The sequence below is a fragment of the Apis laboriosa genome, unplaced genomic scaffold, assembly GCF_014066325.1.
Source record: "Apis laboriosa isolate Shangri-la unplaced genomic scaffold, ASM1406632v1 scaffold71_cov137, whole genome shotgun sequence".
Taxonomy (NCBI): Eukaryota; Metazoa; Arthropoda; class Insecta; order Hymenoptera; family Apidae; genus Apis; species Apis laboriosa.
This window is the reverse complement of record NW_025224229.1, coordinates 390,077-409,051: the sequence shown is the minus strand read 5'-3', so window position 1 is coordinate 409,051 and position 18,975 is coordinate 390,077. Positions and strand designations below refer to the sequence as shown.

General features: G+C 15.5%; 1 protein-coding gene across 1 annotated transcript in view; it reads right to left on the bottom strand.

Moving 5' to 3' along the window:
• The window catches only part of LOC122719215 (unconventional myosin-Ie-like), a 46,045-nt gene that overhangs the window by 26,082 nt on the left and 988 nt on the right, over window positions 1-18,975 (bottom strand). Inside the window, exons 2-10 of the mRNA XM_043944848.1 lie at window positions 9,827-9,952; window positions 7,649-7,738; window positions 7,453-7,547; window positions 6,140-6,317; window positions 5,768-5,930; window positions 4,191-4,298; window positions 3,000-3,128; window positions 1,799-1,995; window positions 591-758 (exon numbers count right to left, since the gene is read on the bottom strand). Of these exons, the coding sequence (XP_043800783.1) occupies window positions 591-758; window positions 1,799-1,995; window positions 3,000-3,128; window positions 4,191-4,298; window positions 5,768-5,930; window positions 6,140-6,317; window positions 7,453-7,547; window positions 7,649-7,738; window positions 9,827-9,952 (1,254 nt within the window). The remainder of the gene's footprint in view (window positions 1-590; window positions 759-1,798; window positions 1,996-2,999; window positions 3,129-4,190; window positions 4,299-5,767; window positions 5,931-6,139; window positions 6,318-7,452; window positions 7,548-7,648; window positions 7,739-9,826; window positions 9,953-18,975) is intronic.

Below are 18,975 nucleotides of genomic sequence, written 5' to 3'. Positions count from 1 at the left end.
TATGTAAAGAGAATAAAGAAAACAATATTATAGAAAACAAAATTTATAGAATAAAGTGTTATAAAATTTTACTGTTTGAAATAAAAATAAAAAATAAATAGTTATGATAGAATTATGATTTATTAAATAATATTTTAATTTTATAAATAATGTATATCTTTTATTTAATTTAATTCAATAACTTGGCTATAATCATTTGATATGATATACTCAAGTTCATGATACAATTATATGTTTATTATAAGTAAAAAATATAAAAATATTTCATTCATCATTTTAAAAGATATATTTTAATTTATAAAATCAGAAAGAAATCTATTTAAAACATTTTTAAAAGTAGTTCAAATATAAATTGCTATTGAAAGATTATATAAAAATATTCCGAATTGAATAGATATATTTTTTCTATTATAATTAATTATATTACAGATTATATATATATATATATTTATTTATTCTATATATATTTAAAAGATTTTAAGATAATTTTAAATAGAAGTAGAATTATCAAACATCAAATTTTTTATTGAAGATTCAATATTAAATTATTGAATTATATATTAAAAATTTGAAATGAAAATCACACTTACCTGTTCAGCTTTTAAAGTAAGTTCTATGAAGATTTGTTGTAATTTCTCGTTTACGAAGTTAATACAAAATTGTTCAAAACCATTTTTTTCAAAAATTTCAAATCCATAAATATCCAAAATCCCAATTTCAAGACCTTCTGTATTAATTTCCATAGCTGAATTAACTTTCTGTGAACATAAATATGTAATTAAATTAAAAATCACCTTGTAGATAATAGATATATGTAATAATGAAATTTGGAATATTTCGATTAGATATTATATGTCAAAAACACAAGGTAAAGACAAAGAGACAATACTATTTCTATCATACTAGTATTTCATTCTTTCTTTATTTACAATAAATTTAATATTTATATTGCTTGTAACTTAATAAATAAATTATATCTCAACATTTTTACAACAAATTTTGTATTTGTTTTAATCCCCAGAATTGATCTTTCAAAAATATCTCACAAATATATTAATATATTCCTATATATATTCAAATTTTAATCTTATTTTTATATTTTTTTAAATACATGTAATTTTAATAAAGATTTTCATATTTTATTTTATATATTTTTTCTTACAATTTTATATAAAACTAATTATATACTAATAATTTAAGTAAATAGATATTAATGTATATCATATAGTTTGTATCTATTTATATATAATTTATAATTTAATATTATTACTTAATATTATTTTTCATTTTCCTCTTATATTTTTCTCTAGAAATTATTATAATTCAAATTTGGTTTATAACATACTATATAAATAAATAAAAATCTACTATTCTTATTAAGAAAGAATTTTTATAAATAAAAATATAAAAATTTAATTTATAACTACACAAAATAAAGAATTTTAATTATAATTTAATTATAATTAAAGAATTTTAATTATAATTATAATGCTCTTGCAAACATTTTTTAATATAATTAATAAAAATTATTACAATAATATCAATTGTCAATAATTTATGAATGTTAATATTTTAAATGTTGTATTTTTTGTAATGTAAGTACGAAAAATAATTTTATAAAAATAAATTATAATTAGAAAGAAACAATATTAATTTAAATTATTTAAACAATTAATGTAATTATTAGGTGTTAACAGTAAAGATTTATTATGTAAAATTTAATGATCAATTTAATATATAATATATAAATATAATAATAAAATATTTGATTAATCATTAAAAATATATGTATACTTACTTTAACCAAATAATCAAAAAGTCTAGCATAGATATCTTTTGCCAATGCATCGCGAGTATAGAGGGCTTGTTCCACATTTAATGTAACATCAACACTTTCAGATTGACTTCCCCATTTAGATTCAAATTCACGTGATATTAATTTTTGTGCTAATTGTTTTACTGAAATCTCAAGTAAATAGGCTGGAAAATCAAGACCTGAAATAAAGATAAATATATGATAATAAATAATAGATATAGTCATTATAATCTAATATTAATAATTTAATATTCAATTAAACAACTAATTCACTATTATTATAAGTCCAAAGATTTTAAGAATTATTCAAGTCGAAAAATTAAAAAAATAATAAGATATAAATAAAAAAATTATGTTATCAGATTTTTTTAAATTATTAACAATTAAAAATTATTAAAAATATATAAAAATATTTGAAATATAATAATGGGTACTAAAAAATTTTCCTATATGAACGAATGAAAATGAATAGCTCAAATAATTGAAAATAATTTAATTGTATAGAATATGTTGCGTTTAAGAGCAAAATTTTAATATATAAAAAAATTTAATATATCAATTAAATTCAAAAATTAAAAATTTTAATATATCAATAGTGAAATATTTCGTAATATTTAATTTAATAAATAATAAATAATTTATTAATTTAATATTTATTTTAATAAAATAAAATAAATATAAAATAAATGCATATTATAATAATAAATATACATAATATATACATAAATATACAATTATAATAATAAATATCATATGAAAACTCATTGCATAAAGTAAAAACATAAAATTTTTTATTATAGTAATTTAAACTTTTAGAATTTTATAATAATAATTTTAAAAAAACAAAAAATAAAAAAATGTTACATAAATTTTTCATAATTACAATTTTAAAAAATATAATACAATTATATCAATATAATATATTGTTTAAAGAAAATTATAAATAAAATAAATAATTATGTTAATATTGAATCTTAATGGATTAAATATTAAAAAAATAATAATGCATAACTTTTATCATATATTTTTTAAAGATTGAAAGATAACTAATTTCTCAATAATAATACTATTAATATATTTTTTTTCAATGTTAAAATAATAATAATTTATAATATTTACATACATACATGTGTTTCTTCCTATATCATAATGAATTATAACTTTTTTTATTTTTAATACTTACACTGTTCATTAGCTACTTGTGAATAATTTCCATCCTCAACAAATTTAATATTTCCTATATGAAGTACTCCAGCAACAAGTCTGAAAATATCAGTTATTTCGGAATTGCTAATTCCCATTACATCGAGTCCTGAAACACATAAAAATATAAATAATAATAACAATAAATATAAATTACTGAATAATAATTACTGAATCTTATAAGTCTTAAGAACATAACATTACCATTAATTTAAAATACGAAAAAAAAAGTAATAAACGTAATACAATTTGTCAATTAACAATTATTATTAACAAATTAAATAATACTGTATATAAATTAAAATTTGTAAAATTTTTATTTTATTCAATAATTAATTTTATTAATTTAATAAAATTTGATAATTTAATCTAATAATTTAATAAGATTTTTTTTATAAAAATCCAAAATAAAACTTATTAAATAGAATAAATTATACAAAAAAATAATGTTCTTAATCATATTGTGTTATCTTCATAATTATTCATTCGAGATATGTAAAATTATACTTCTTTATTTTTAATATAAATAATTAATATAAGAACCAAGAGAATAAAGAAGAAAACAGAGAATAAAGAATAAAAAAACGAAAGAATATAGAAAGAATTTTAAAATCACGATTTTCAATATACTACACATATTTGTTTTTTATTCTAATTACTTTTATTTCTTAAATAAAGATTATTCATTTTATTCTGAGTTTTTTAAATAAATAAAAGATCTTTTCTATTCTTCATCTCATTCAGAAGAACTTTCTAGAAACAGAAAATATTGAAGATATAAAGAAAAAAAAAATCATAAAAATCAAACATAATATATAATTAATTATAATATAATATATTATAATATAAATGAAAAATTTATAATTGAAATTTCTAAATGATTTATTATATGATAATAGTTAATATTATACATCGATTCATTATACATAATTAAAATCATTTAAAAATTTTTCGCATAAAAATTAAATAAATATATGATGAAATAATATAATAAATTGATGAAATAAATACAATTGATCTATAAGAACCTTCCTATTGTAAAAATCTTAATCGTTTTATGTTATCTTAAAGATTTTATAAATTATTTTTTCGTTGTTTTATTAATATGTAATTATATTTATTTTAATGTAATTACTTCTCGATGTAGAATTGTTATAAAAAAAATTGTTACCTTTTAATGTTTCTTGGAAGGCACTGGCATCGTTTATGTCATAAATTTTGTGACCTTGACCATAATTGAGATATTGGTAATAATTAATATTCGTTAATCCAAATTCAGCTGAAAAATATAAAATTATATATATATTATATGAAAAACGCATTTAATACATCTATATTTTAAAAATACAAAATAATTTTTATTATAATTTATAAAAAGTTTTCATATTACATTAATATTCGTATGTATTAATTTTTTAATAATTGTTTTAATATAATAAGAAATTGTGAAAAAATTTATATTATAATTAAATGATTAATATGAAATCAATTTTTCGAATAAAATCAAAATCTTTTCAAAATATTATAAAACGTATTAAAATAAATTTTAAGTTTAATAATTTTATTTATATAATTTTAAATTTATAACAAGAAAAATTAATATATAAAATGCATTATATAACAACTTAAACTTACATACTTATATGTAAGTATGTAAATATAATATGTAAAATTTAAAAAAAAAAAACATTATCATTTGCTTTACATCCTCTTATTTTTATTTATAAAATTTGAAATAATTAAAAAGTGAATAACTTAGAATATTTCAATAAATATTTTTATTATTTTAATTATTATTTTAAATAATTATTTTTATTATTATCATGTATTTTTTTTCATCTTCTATAAAACATTCGAAATTTATTTTTATTTATATAATGTATTTAAAAATTTAATCATTTAATTGTAATAATTTATATTAACTTTAAAAAACTATAACTAAAATATTAACTTTAAAAAACTAAACTTATAAAACTATAAAATGTGACATATCACAAAAAAATAAAAATAAAGGGAATTTGTAACATAAAAAATGCATATTATTATGCATATTATAGAATCAATATTAGAGATAGGATATAAAATATTGAAACTTCAAAATCTTTGAAACTCAAAATTTTAATATTTCGAATCCTGAAACTTTTTAACATTCTTATGATTCATCTCTAGAAATTCAAATAAAGCATAATATATATAAATAATTTATGAGAATGTTATAAGGATATGAATTTATTTTTATTTAAATTATAATAACTTAATTGAATTAGACTTTTTTTAAATGATATAATTTTACTAATTTACTAATTTTCAAAGAAAAAATAAAAAAATATAAAGAAAAAATAAAAGATAAATATTTAATTTTTTCAATTCTAAAAGATGACTATTATTATTATTTGTTGTACAAATCTAAATTTGAAAAATTTTAAAAATCGTATTTTTTAAAAAAACTTTCTGCAAATATCCATTTCTTAGCACAGAAAAAATAAACATTTTAAATTTGATTAAATTTGAATTCAATCAATATCAATCTTTGCAAATTGAAAATATTAAAATTAAAATTTATTAAAATTAATTTTATTAAAATTAAAATTTATTTTAAGAAAGCAAAACAAAAAAATATGAATATAATATGAACAATAATTTTTCTAAATTTATTTGAAAATTTTTATTATTATATAATCATAAATTATGTATATAAAATAGTAAACAAATATTTATGCAATAAATTAAAAAAAAATTTTTATTTACATTTCATTTGTTGATTTGCCCCTATTGCAAGCTGATAAAACACATGAAAATTTCTTTCATCCAAATTATGACAAGTGACTCTCGATTTTTCTAATAAAAAGTTTGAAATTTTTCCCCCATTGAGTTGGCCACCAGGACCAAATTGCATTTCTACATATTTTCCCTGAAATAAAAAATATATTTCACAGATATTTGCTCATTTATTTTATTAAAGTATTTTCTATTTTTTCTATTTTCATTTATATTAATAAAATAAAATTAAAAACTTTAAAATTAAAATTAAAAGAAATTAAAGTAAAGATATAAATAAAATAATAATATATTAAAAATAATTACAAGTAGTAAAATAAAAGTAACTATAAATTTACGTACAAATCTGCTACTGTTATTGTTCCGTATTGTCTTTGCATTGCCAAAAGCTTCTAAAAGAGGATTAGATTCCAAAATGACATTTTTTACTTTTTGCATTTTTGTACCACCACCACTGATCTTAGCAATATATGACATAATATATTTTACTGAAACTGTTTTACCGGCGCCAGATTCTCCACTGTAAAACGTAAATAAATAAAATAATTAAATTATGCGTAATTTTTTGTTGATTAAATTAAAAAAATTTATTATATTTTAAATATTAAAAAAATTAATAATAAGACATATTAATAATAATAGATATTAGAAAGGATTTATTTTACATATATAAAAAAATATTACTAAATATTTTTATTTTCTATGTTTTATATTCTCTGTTTTATTAGCTTGAATTACTTTGCGTTATAAATCATTGTTCTATTTGTATTATATTATTTTAAATTTTACAAATTTCGGATACATAAAGTTATTTTATTTTCCACAATCCTAAAGGTTATATAAAATTAAAATTGATTTTTGTATAATAAAAAAAAATTTTTATAATAAAAAAAGAAATTAAAAAATATATTAATATAAAAAAATAGAATTATCATTGATTTTATTTTATTATTTAATAATCGTTAAAAAATTAAAATTTAATTAATCATATGATTCTCTTTTTTCTATTTTAGAAATAACGAAATTGAAATAAATTTTTTTATTTTATTAAATATTTTTTATAATAATAAATTTTTAATAAAAAATTTTTAATAAAAAAATATATTTTTTTAATAAATTTTTTTTTTCAATTTTATTATTATTTTTTATATTTTTTGATTTCTTAGAGCAATTAAACATGATTCAAACAAAATGACTCTTTTAAACAATTAAATATAGCGATATAATATAATAAAAAAAATAAGCGATATAAATGTTGAATTGAATTTTTCGAAAACTACTTTGAAAAAAAAATAAAAAATTTATAATCTTATATATTGTTATATTATTTTTAATAATTGTATTTTTAATATTATATTTTTAATAATTTCATTACTTTCTTATCGCAATATATATTTATCTTGGGAGTTTTTAAGTTAATATTATAAACGTAATTTGCAAAAACATAATTTACAAATAAAAATATAAAAAAATGTATAATATATATTTATAGATTAATAAAGATTTTTTAAACGTTTTATTAAAAATATTGAACACAATATATCTAATTCTAAATTCTAATTAAAAAATATAAATTCTAAATTAAAAAATATAAACAATGTATATAAACTATTTCATGAAAAACAAATTTTATCTGAATTATAAAATTACTTTACCTAATAATAACACATTGATTTTCCTTATCAATTAACATATTTCTATACATATTGTCTGTTAATCCATAAATATGAGGTGGATTTTCATATGGTACCTGAAATAAAAGAAGACAACAATTAATATAATTGTATATAAATATCATATAAAAATAAATTCATAATTTAAAAAATAAATAATTTATTTATTATTACTTACTGCTCCTTGATAAATTTCTATCTCTTTTTCACTAAAATATGGCATTTGTTTGAAAGGATTAACTGATACTAATACAGGACCAATACTTGTCTAATAATTATTAAGGAAATTATTTTAATTTTTATCATAGAATTAAAATTTGTTTCATATTTGTTTCATAAAATTTATTATCTATACGTATTGAAATAATAATTATAGTAATTATAGTAATGAAACATTTAAGATTAATATTACAAAAATATTTTTATCCTGAATTTCTGACTTCGAATTATTGCTACATTTTTATATCTATTTTAAAATCTTTATCAATGAATATATGTAGTATTAATAAAGTATTCAATTGATTCGACAAATTTTTTAGAAAACTTTTTTTAAGAATAATAATTAATATAATAAAATGTAATGAAATAATAAATGTAATGTAATGAAAATAGAAATTAAATATATTATCATAGAATTCATATTACGAAAGCAATTTATTTATATTATTGAAAATTTTTATTATTCACAGTATCAAATTCAAAATATTCATTATTAATATAAAATATAATTATTAACAATAACTATTAAGGTGAAATGAAACATAGAGAAAATATTTTTTTTTATTATTGATCGCATACTAAAAAATATATCAATATTAATATTAAAAAGCATGTTTATATGAATAAATATGAATAGTAAGATGGAATAAAAAAATCATTATTCGATATACATATTTAATTGCTTTTATAAAATACAAAAGCTAATATTTCTTTCAATGCAATTAAGATTGCAATATCTCATTATGTATTATTTAATTAATAATTTTTTACATAAGATTTTATATGTGTCAAAAGAATTTATATATATATATATATATTAATAACATCAATATCAACATCCATATTGTTATTTTCATTATTACAATTATCGCAATAATACGTGCTCATGTGATATGTAAAATCGATAATAGTTATTAATATTCTTTTTACTTAATATTTGGATATATCTTAGATAAAAACGAACTACATAATATCGCTATGATTGTTTCTTTGTTTTTTGAAAATAACAAAGATATTGCGCAACAAAAAATTACTCATCAATATTGAAAGTTATTAATATCTGTATTAACGCTTCAATAATTAAGACTAAAGTTATATATATTATTATAAATATTGAAAATGATGTCACAATGTCAACATTGCAACATTCTCTACATAAAATATGAAAAAAATGTATAGAATGTTTTTTGTTTTCTTATATTAAAAAGCTACAATAATTTTGATCAATATTTTTTTTAGTATAACTAATAACATTCTTTATCATTATAGTGCATAATTATAATTAATGTATAGTTAATGTCCTTATTTCTAATCTTCATTACAAATAAAACAAAATTTCTCTATATTCTTCTTCTAATTTTTGAAAGAGTAAAGATTTAAAATTAAATTTTAAAAAAATATTTTGAAAATCATAATGATAATTAAAAGATTTCATTGATAAAATATCCCATTTATAATATAATAATTAAAAACAAATGCTTAAAACTGTTATATATATACATAAAATATGATCTTAAAATTTGATCTGATGGTATAATTGTAGAAAAGCATAGAACGATAATTCAATGGGAAAAAATTGCTAACATTTTCACATAGGAAAAAACATATAAGAAAACAAGGAACATTTTAAATATTGTATTCACATCTTGTATTGTTTTGTATAGAATCAATCTTACAAATAATATCCTTCTTTTATATGCATACAACGTTGGTAATTGCTATGATATGAAAAATTGATATTCTTAATTGGTTATTCTTTGTTTTCCTATATAACTGAAATTGATATTCATTCGATTGATATAAAAATATAAAATTATTAAATATTGATAAGTAAAATTGAAAAACGTCATATTTTATAATTTTCAAAAATAATAAAAAGTTAATATTTAATAATATAATATTTTCTTTTTACTTTTTTAAATATTTTTTTCAGCTTATTTTTATATTTCATATAATTAAAAAAAAAACATTTTATAAAATATAATAATTTTCAAATCTAAGTTTTTCCTTCGATTATTTTTCAAAAAATGATAAATAATAATTAATAATAAATAATTAATAATATTTAAAAAAATAAATATTTAAAAAAAAATATTTTAAAAAAATTGCTATTATTGTAAAAATTATCTAAGGATACAAATATGTAATCATCCATATATCTTTTTTGAAGATTTTCAGTAATAGCATCTTCGGTAATTTTCGGGAGCAAAACCATATCATCCACTCCAGAAATCTTAACATTTTGACTTTGCCAATGATACATCTGAAACAAAAATATTTTAGTATATTAGTCATTTCTTTTTAGTTTTATGTTTTTCAAATTTAATGGATATTATAAAAATATTCTATTGGTATTAATGAAATGTCACACATTTAACGAAAAAGAAATATTCCATAATAATTTATAATAATTATATCTATATTACATTCGCTTTGAATAATCAGAAAAAATAATTTCTTCTGTTTTTTAAGAATTTGCTTAATGTTTTAATAATGTAATAATAAAGATGTGGGAAAATTTGTTTAAACATAATATTACAATAAAATATTTTATAATTACAAAATCAATATATAGTATTATTGTAAAAAATTCATTTTGATCAGATAATAATAAAATAATAATAAAATAAAACAATACTAATAACAATGAAATAATATTAATATAATTTCTTTATTTTTAGTTTTTTACTTTTAATTAAAATCAATGCAAAGAAAAAAGTTATTATTGTTCGATAATTAATTTTAAAAAAATTGAAAAAAAATAAAAAATAAAAAAATTTTATTGTTACATTAATATTATCTCATTTTTAATAACGAGTCTTAATTTTTCAATTCTTTTTCTTTCATTTATTATTTTTTTTTCTAACTCCTTATAAATACACAAATATATAAAAAGTTTTACATTATATTATTTATATTTAATGATAATAATAATATTTTAGAAATATCTTGATAATGTGATGTGGAGAAATTTTTTTCAAAAAACAGAATATATATGTATATATGAAACTAATTATTTAATTGACTACGTTGTTAATAGTTATTAATAGTTGTAACAATAATATATTAAAATTATATTTATTCAATATTTTTAAACAAATACAAAAAAATAAATTATGTCACTATTGTTTGAGTTATCGATTCAATGATTCGAATATTAAGGACAAAAGTGGAAGACAAATGATATAACACAGTATTGTTGCTTGTGACAGATGCAACCTTATATATGTTAAAGGTTTCTTCACAATTGAAAGTATATATTTTATCTAAAAATATTATATGTAATATGGATTGAATAGAATTACTAAATAAATAAAAACTATTTTTTTGAATAAACTAATATATTTTTTTAATAAACTAATATAATTTAAATATAGTTAAAACAAATATTTTCAAATATGTATTTATGACATATCATATCATATCATCATTAAATATCATCGTTACATTACAGCATTTATTAAATAAAATATGATAGATGATTAATAAAATTAATAGAATTTCGTTTATATGAATGAATATATAAAAGTATATGAATATATATGTACTTATGAATACAATTTCAGATTAATCATCTTACAGAAGAGTCCGAACTATAGTTGAAAATAATTTACGATCATTTTATAAATAAATAACATATTTTTTTAAACATAAAATATTTAATTCTTAATAAAAATATTATATATTAAAATTATATTAAAATAATTATATAAAATAATTATATTAAAAAAAATAATAAATATCAAAAGTAAAAAAAGATTAATAAGATAAGATTATATAATGCTAAAGAAAATTGATTTTTATTTGAAATCGTCAAATTTACATCAGCTAATATAAAATAACATAATTAAAAATATAATAATTATATAAAAAACGATTAAAGAAATTATTAACATGTCCATTATTCAATAATAAAAAGTAAAAGAGATACTAATGAATTTCTATTTTTAGAATTATTTGATTGATTTAAATAAAATGATAAATAAAATGATAAAAATTATCTTGTTTCTCAAAAAAAAATTCTATGATAAATAATGAAATCGATATATAATTTGTTGATTCTTTGTTTGACACATCAAAAAATTTACATGATATTAAATTAATAAATTAATTTAGATAAAAAACATTGCATTTTTTTCGGTTTTCTAATTTCTATCATAAAAAATTGCCTTGATTGATATATCATAAAACATTTTACATTTTTTATTTTGATATGATATTTGATATGCAATAATAATATAATATAACGATAAATATATTGTTGCATATATGTATGATATGATATTATATTACAGTAATGTATCATAATACATACTGTATAAAATTTAAATAATATATAATAAATATAAACTTAAAAGATTTATTGAAGAGAGAACATCCAAACTCGCTATGGATAAGACATTAAATATTTCAAATTTATCAAAATCTTTAAGAAAATAGTTGTTTAATCAATTTACTTGTTATATATTTTAGATATGATTGTAGAAACAGTAGTAAGAAAATACCAATTTAATAAAATTGAATAATATTAAATTTAATAAAAAATTATTTTTACAACATAAATTTGTACAATAAAAACATACAATAAAAAAATTTATTATTTATATTATATAAAAATAAATATATATATAATAAAAAATACTGATATAATCATAAATATATGATAAGTAAAATTTATTATATAACATGATAATGATAAATGTATATATATATATATATATATATTTATTATATGTATATTATAATGAATAAATATTAAAATATTAAGTTCGTCCTTATATATATAATTTGGTACAAAATATCTTACATAACATATTTTCTCTTTATATATGCATTAGTTGAATATTTGCATACGTTTCAATTATATAAAAAATTAATACGATCATAACTATGATTATTTTTTCAGTCTTCAAAATGAATAAAAACTATGATTGTTTTTTTCAATCTTCAAAATGAATAAAAATATTTTAATAAATAAATTTTAATAAAATATGTATGAATTATAATGACGCATTTTCTACCTAATTATCTTAGATTTTAAAGAAAGGTGACGTTGTTAGAAAATTTGAAGAATAAATTAATATTAAAAAATATTATATATATATATATTATTAAATATTATTAGGATATTATTATATGTATAATAAAATATATATATGTATATGTAAAGCATAAAGAGTATTTGAATTTATCATCTATTTTTAATATTATAAAAATTGAAAAACTTTATTGAAAAGAAATTTATTAAATTATATCAATAATTATAACTATATAATTATAACATAAACTGCCGAATTAATAATCTTTTAATCATTAATAACTACGGAAAAAAATTCTTTTGCAAAGATAATTTTTATAAAAATTGGTTGGAAACTTTAAATTTTGTTTAAATAATTTCAAATTAAAAATAAAGATTTAAATCTCTGTGTTTTCATATGATTTCAATTTAATGAAATATAAATTCTCTTAATATAAATTGCACTATCCTCATATAATTCTTTATATTAAGAAAAATTTGGAAAATATAAAAATGAAACTATGTTTAAAAAAATAATACAAGACGACATATTCTAATAGTAATTAGTATTCTAATAATAGTATTATTACAATATTATTATATTCTAATAGTAATATAGTATTCTAATAGTAATTATAGTTTTTATTTTAAGTTATTCTATACATATAAAAACAAATTTTATATTCTTCTTGTTTTAAAATAAAATAAAATGCACATTATTTAAAAAAAAACTACTTATTTAGTTCTAACTTTTTGCATTCTTGGTTTCGTATAACATAGAATATATATCTCTTATGTTGTAGAAATATTTTCTATAATGTTATTATATTATAGATGATATATATTATAGATGTTGCAATCATGATATATTATATTTATATATTTATAATATTTGTAATATTTTATAATATATAATTTTTATCACAAACTTTTCATAATATTGAAGAAAAAGAAAAATAAAAATAAAAAAAAAATACAAATAAAATTTGAGTTAAATCTAATTGCGAAATATTGAAAATTATGATACAAAATTCAATCGTGACAAACTTTTCATTTTTATGATGAAAATATCATGACAAAATCACATTCATATCGCATTATAAGAATTTTTATGTAATATCTTAATGTAATAAAATTCAATGCTATGAGAGTATTTGTACGATGACGAACAATATTCCAATATTCACAAATAATATCATAATTAAAGGTACAATTTATTGTTATGTGAAATGCATTTTCATTGTATTAAAACAATCATATACTTTTCAGCTTCATATAAATTCAATAAGAAACAATGAAAGAAAAAAAAAAAAGAAATATATATTTAATCTTAAATTTTAAAACTAAAGTCATTTTTATATTGCAAAAGATTTTTACTAAATCAGAAAATATTAAATTATCTATGAAATCTATGATATAATATTTTTAAATTAAAACAAAAATGAGAAAATATTAACAGAATTCGAATTCGCGATCTTTTATCAAAAAGTAATAATTCCATCCCTTACATCATAGTTACGATTATCCCTCTTAGTTTCTTGTCGCTATTTATTCCTTAATGCACATGAGACTTACATATATGTAAGTGTTCACATTAACACATTTTAAATAAAATAAAAGATGAATAGCAAAAAATCATTCGATCTTCGAAATGATCTTTTCTAACCTATATTTGCTGATGACAATAATTATATATATAATTTTTTTTGGTAAGATTGAAAACTCAATCATTAAATGTTCTACATATACTTTACATATTGAAAAAGATATTTAATTTAATTTAGAAATTAAATTTATTTAATTTAATTTATTTATTTAAGTTTTATGATTTTCTTTTTTTTTTGTAATATTGATAATAAGAATTATATACATATATTATATATATGTTACATTTATTATTATTATTATACAAATTTTCTTATTTAGTTATTTTATTTTTAATAAATTCTAAATAATAAAAAATAATTAAAATCTATTCTAATCTTATATAATTAATTTGTTATTTAATTTTCATTATTTAATATAATTCTTTTTCTTAATATAAATAAATAATTCTTATAATTCTAAATAATTCTTAATTATAATTCTTTTTAATTTATTTTTTTTTAATAAATTAAATGAAAGATTTAATTCTCATTTTAATAATTTTAATATCATTTTAATATCATATCAACTTATAATATCACTGAGAAAGCTATTTTATTCTTATCATATTCTTTTCTAAACTCTAAACTTTCTAAATTCAAAAATTTAATATTTTTCTTTGGTAATTGTTTAATACAACCTTTTTTCACAATGAAGAAAAGTCTTATCTATTAATCATATATTTCTTTTCCTAAATTCAAAATTCAGATACACCTCTTCTCCTTTTCCCCTTTATTTATATTAATTCTAATATAAATAAAAATTTTAAAACAGAAAACAAAATAATCCAAAATAGTTTAATAGGAAAAAACAATCTATATAAAATATAATAAATATAATAAAATAAGAAAAATTGTATTAAACTATTTGTAATTTAAATTAATTAATATTCAATTTTTAGAGAATTATATAGTCTTAAAATTAATCTGCATATGTCTTAAAAATAAACATTAATTGATTAGTTATTAATAATGATCACTTTGGATCATTCAATTATATGTTACAGAAACACTTACTTGCTAAAAGCTAATGAAACTAAAGAATAGGAAGTCATTGCTGTGTTACATCAAAATAAGAACATATTGATTTTAAGAGAATTGATTCTAAATTATATTAAAAGTTTATCTTTGTTTTTCTTTTATTAAAAAGAATTTATATCATTATATTAGTAAATACATATCATTTTATAAAAAAATGTCGATTATCTTAAAATCATAATCTTAATCTCAATAAAAATTAGAATTATTTTATTACTTTAAGAATAAATTTTATTTTTCATAATTTATTATTATATTTCGCGATAAAATTTTCAAATTGTATGTACATATTCATTTAAAGTTTTTTTCTTAATATAGAAGAAAATTAACAGATCATTATTTATAAATTTGACTTGTTTGTATAACAGTTTATATTTTTATTTACAAAATAGATCTATTTATATAAGAAATAGATGCAATAAAATGATAATATAGATTCAATAATCTATATATATGTGTATTGATTTCAAATTTAAGAATTAATAAAAACTACTTACCATTTAAATTTACGATGTAAAATATAATGAATACAAACTACATATTTTAGTTATTATATAATATTTAATTGTACAAAAAAAGTAATTTTTTTTAAATATTTTTGTCAACTTCACCGTATTTTTAGAATTGTTGAATTTGATTTATCATTATAGATTTTTTTTGTCAATATATATTGCTTTATATATTATTTATGATGATAGAAAAAAATGTTAAAAAAAAACATTTCAAAAAAGATATTGATGACTTTTTTTAGAATTCTTATGTGCAATTAAATTATTTGTATAAAATTTTTATTTTTACAGTAGCATTATAAATCAAAATAATTTTAATTCAACTTCATACTTAGTTATACCATTATTAATACTACACTATTCTTTTTCATATAAATAATATAAATTATATAAATAATATAATCTTTTATAATTAACAATTACAATTTTTTAAACAGAATTAATCGTAATAACAAAATGATAAATTTATGTACAAATATAGAATTTATAATTTATTCGATAATAATTTTTCATAATTACATTGATATTACATACATGATTGATATTCAAGTTATAATAAATTAAAAATTTTATAAATTAGTTAAGATTCAAATAATTATAGATTTCTAGAAATATATCGAGAACTAAAAAATCATTTATTTTTAATGAAATAATAAATTTTATAATAAAAAAAGAAATGTTAATGAACAATATCAATAATTAAATTGGTATTAGTTTAAATACTTTGTCTAATCTCGTTTCATTTCATATTCTCAAATTATTTTTTATTTCGTATTTAAAGTTATGTAATAAAAGATAATATACAAAATCATTAGATTTCATTTTGATTTCAATTATTACATCATATTAATAAAAATATTTAATCTCTTCAAAATAAAATATCAATCCTTGAAATCCTAACATTTTAACATAAATATATTTGTTAATATATAACTCTTTAAATAAATAATTTTTTCTTATGATATTTTTTTCCACAAAAACAAAGTGTTTATCTTATATATGGAAAGAAACAAAAATAAGTTAAATTTAAAATTTAAGTAAATTTTCTAAATATTTAAGAAGTTAATTGCCTTTTATTTGTAAAATTATAATATAATATACAGAACGAACGAAGATAATATATAATAAAGTATGATATAATAAAGTAATGGTGATAATTATTTCTTTCAAGGTATATATTTTTCTCGTCGGATTTATTGAGTTCAAGGTAACGAAATGTTTCAACATAAATTATACCGTATTAAATACGGATGTCCGATTATTCAATATTATAATTGTTTTCAATATTATGATTTGCCAGTATTTAACAAATCATATCATATATTAATTATTGTTATAATTTATCTTTATTTAACATATTTTTAAATATTTTATTATAAAATTATTAATTATTTTTATTTTTAATAATAATAATAATAATAATAATAATTTTAATATATATTACAATTTTAAAAACAAAATTTACTTATAATAGGAATTAAAATTGAATTCAAAAATTGAATTGACTATTTATTTATTATAATTTTTCGTTATTTATTTTAAAATACATATATCTTTATTGAAATTTATTTTTATTTAAAATATATAGATACATTTAATATGTATATTTTATTAATATGATAGAATATTTAATTTTATATGTCAATAGATTTTAAATAAATAAATAATAATAATATATATGAAATAGATGGACATTCTTTAATTAAATGAAATTCAATGATTTATATCATTTATATTAATTAAAATCCATATCATAAAAAAATAAGAATTTTTTTCATTAACAAAATTATTTAGTATATTTAATTTTAATTATCATATATACTATAATTTTTCATACATTAAATCACAATAACAACAAAAACAATATTATAACTTTTTTGCATTACTTTTTTACATTAGATATGAAATATTTTGATATTAACATAACATTTTTTGTGAATGTTTTTAAAAATATATAATTTAAATATTCAAATTAAATAAAAATTATCTTTATAAAAATATTAAGAATATATCATACATGTATTTTCATAATCGTTTTATCAAAACTGTATATTTATCATATATATAATAATATATATTATATCATAAATATATACATATCATAATTCTTATTCATTTATAATCAAAATATATACTATATGTAATTATTATTTTACAACTATTATTTAACTACTATTTAAGAGTATTTCAATGCCATAATAGAAGTAGTAAAAAGTGATTTGAGCTCTAATAATTTTATTAATATATAAATATTAATATATAATATATAATAATAATATAAATTTAATAATAATATAATATAAATGTATTTAGTATTTTATATTATTATATAATTAATATTATTATTATTATTAAAAAAAGCATAAATTTACTATTTTATAGTTATTTATAAAATGAAGCAAATTTAAATTAATTTAAATTAATTCCCAATAAGTAATATAATTTTAAATCAAATCATCTAATGATTGATGAAATTAAAATTGAAATTTAAAAATTAAATAGAAGTTAATGAATAAATTAACTTTATATTTGATATACGTATATGATCTTATATACTTTATATATCTATAAGAAAGTTATTTTTATTGAAATAAATTATATATTATGTTATGTTATATAATAATATAATAATAACATAATAACATAGATTTTCCACATATAAAATAATAATAAAATAATAGTCATGCTATAATAGAACATACTAATTTTGAAGAATACCGTAGAATTTTGAAATTTTATAAAATTTTATTTTAATATAAAATATATCCTTAAATCAAAAATCTTTTAAAAGATTGTATTTTGCTTTTATTAATGTATTAATAATTTTTTATTATTTTATTGATCCATTTAAAAATATATTCAAAAGTATAATAACCATTTGTATTTCCAATAAGGAATACGTAAAATATATACATATTCTATTCATGTTTCTATATAATACTTTTATTATTAATTATAAAAATTTTAAATTGTAAATAAGATATATATTATAAGATAAAAACTATATAAGATAAATATTTAAAATAATTTGAATTAAAAATTTTAATGAAAAAATACATTATGTATATAATCTTATCAA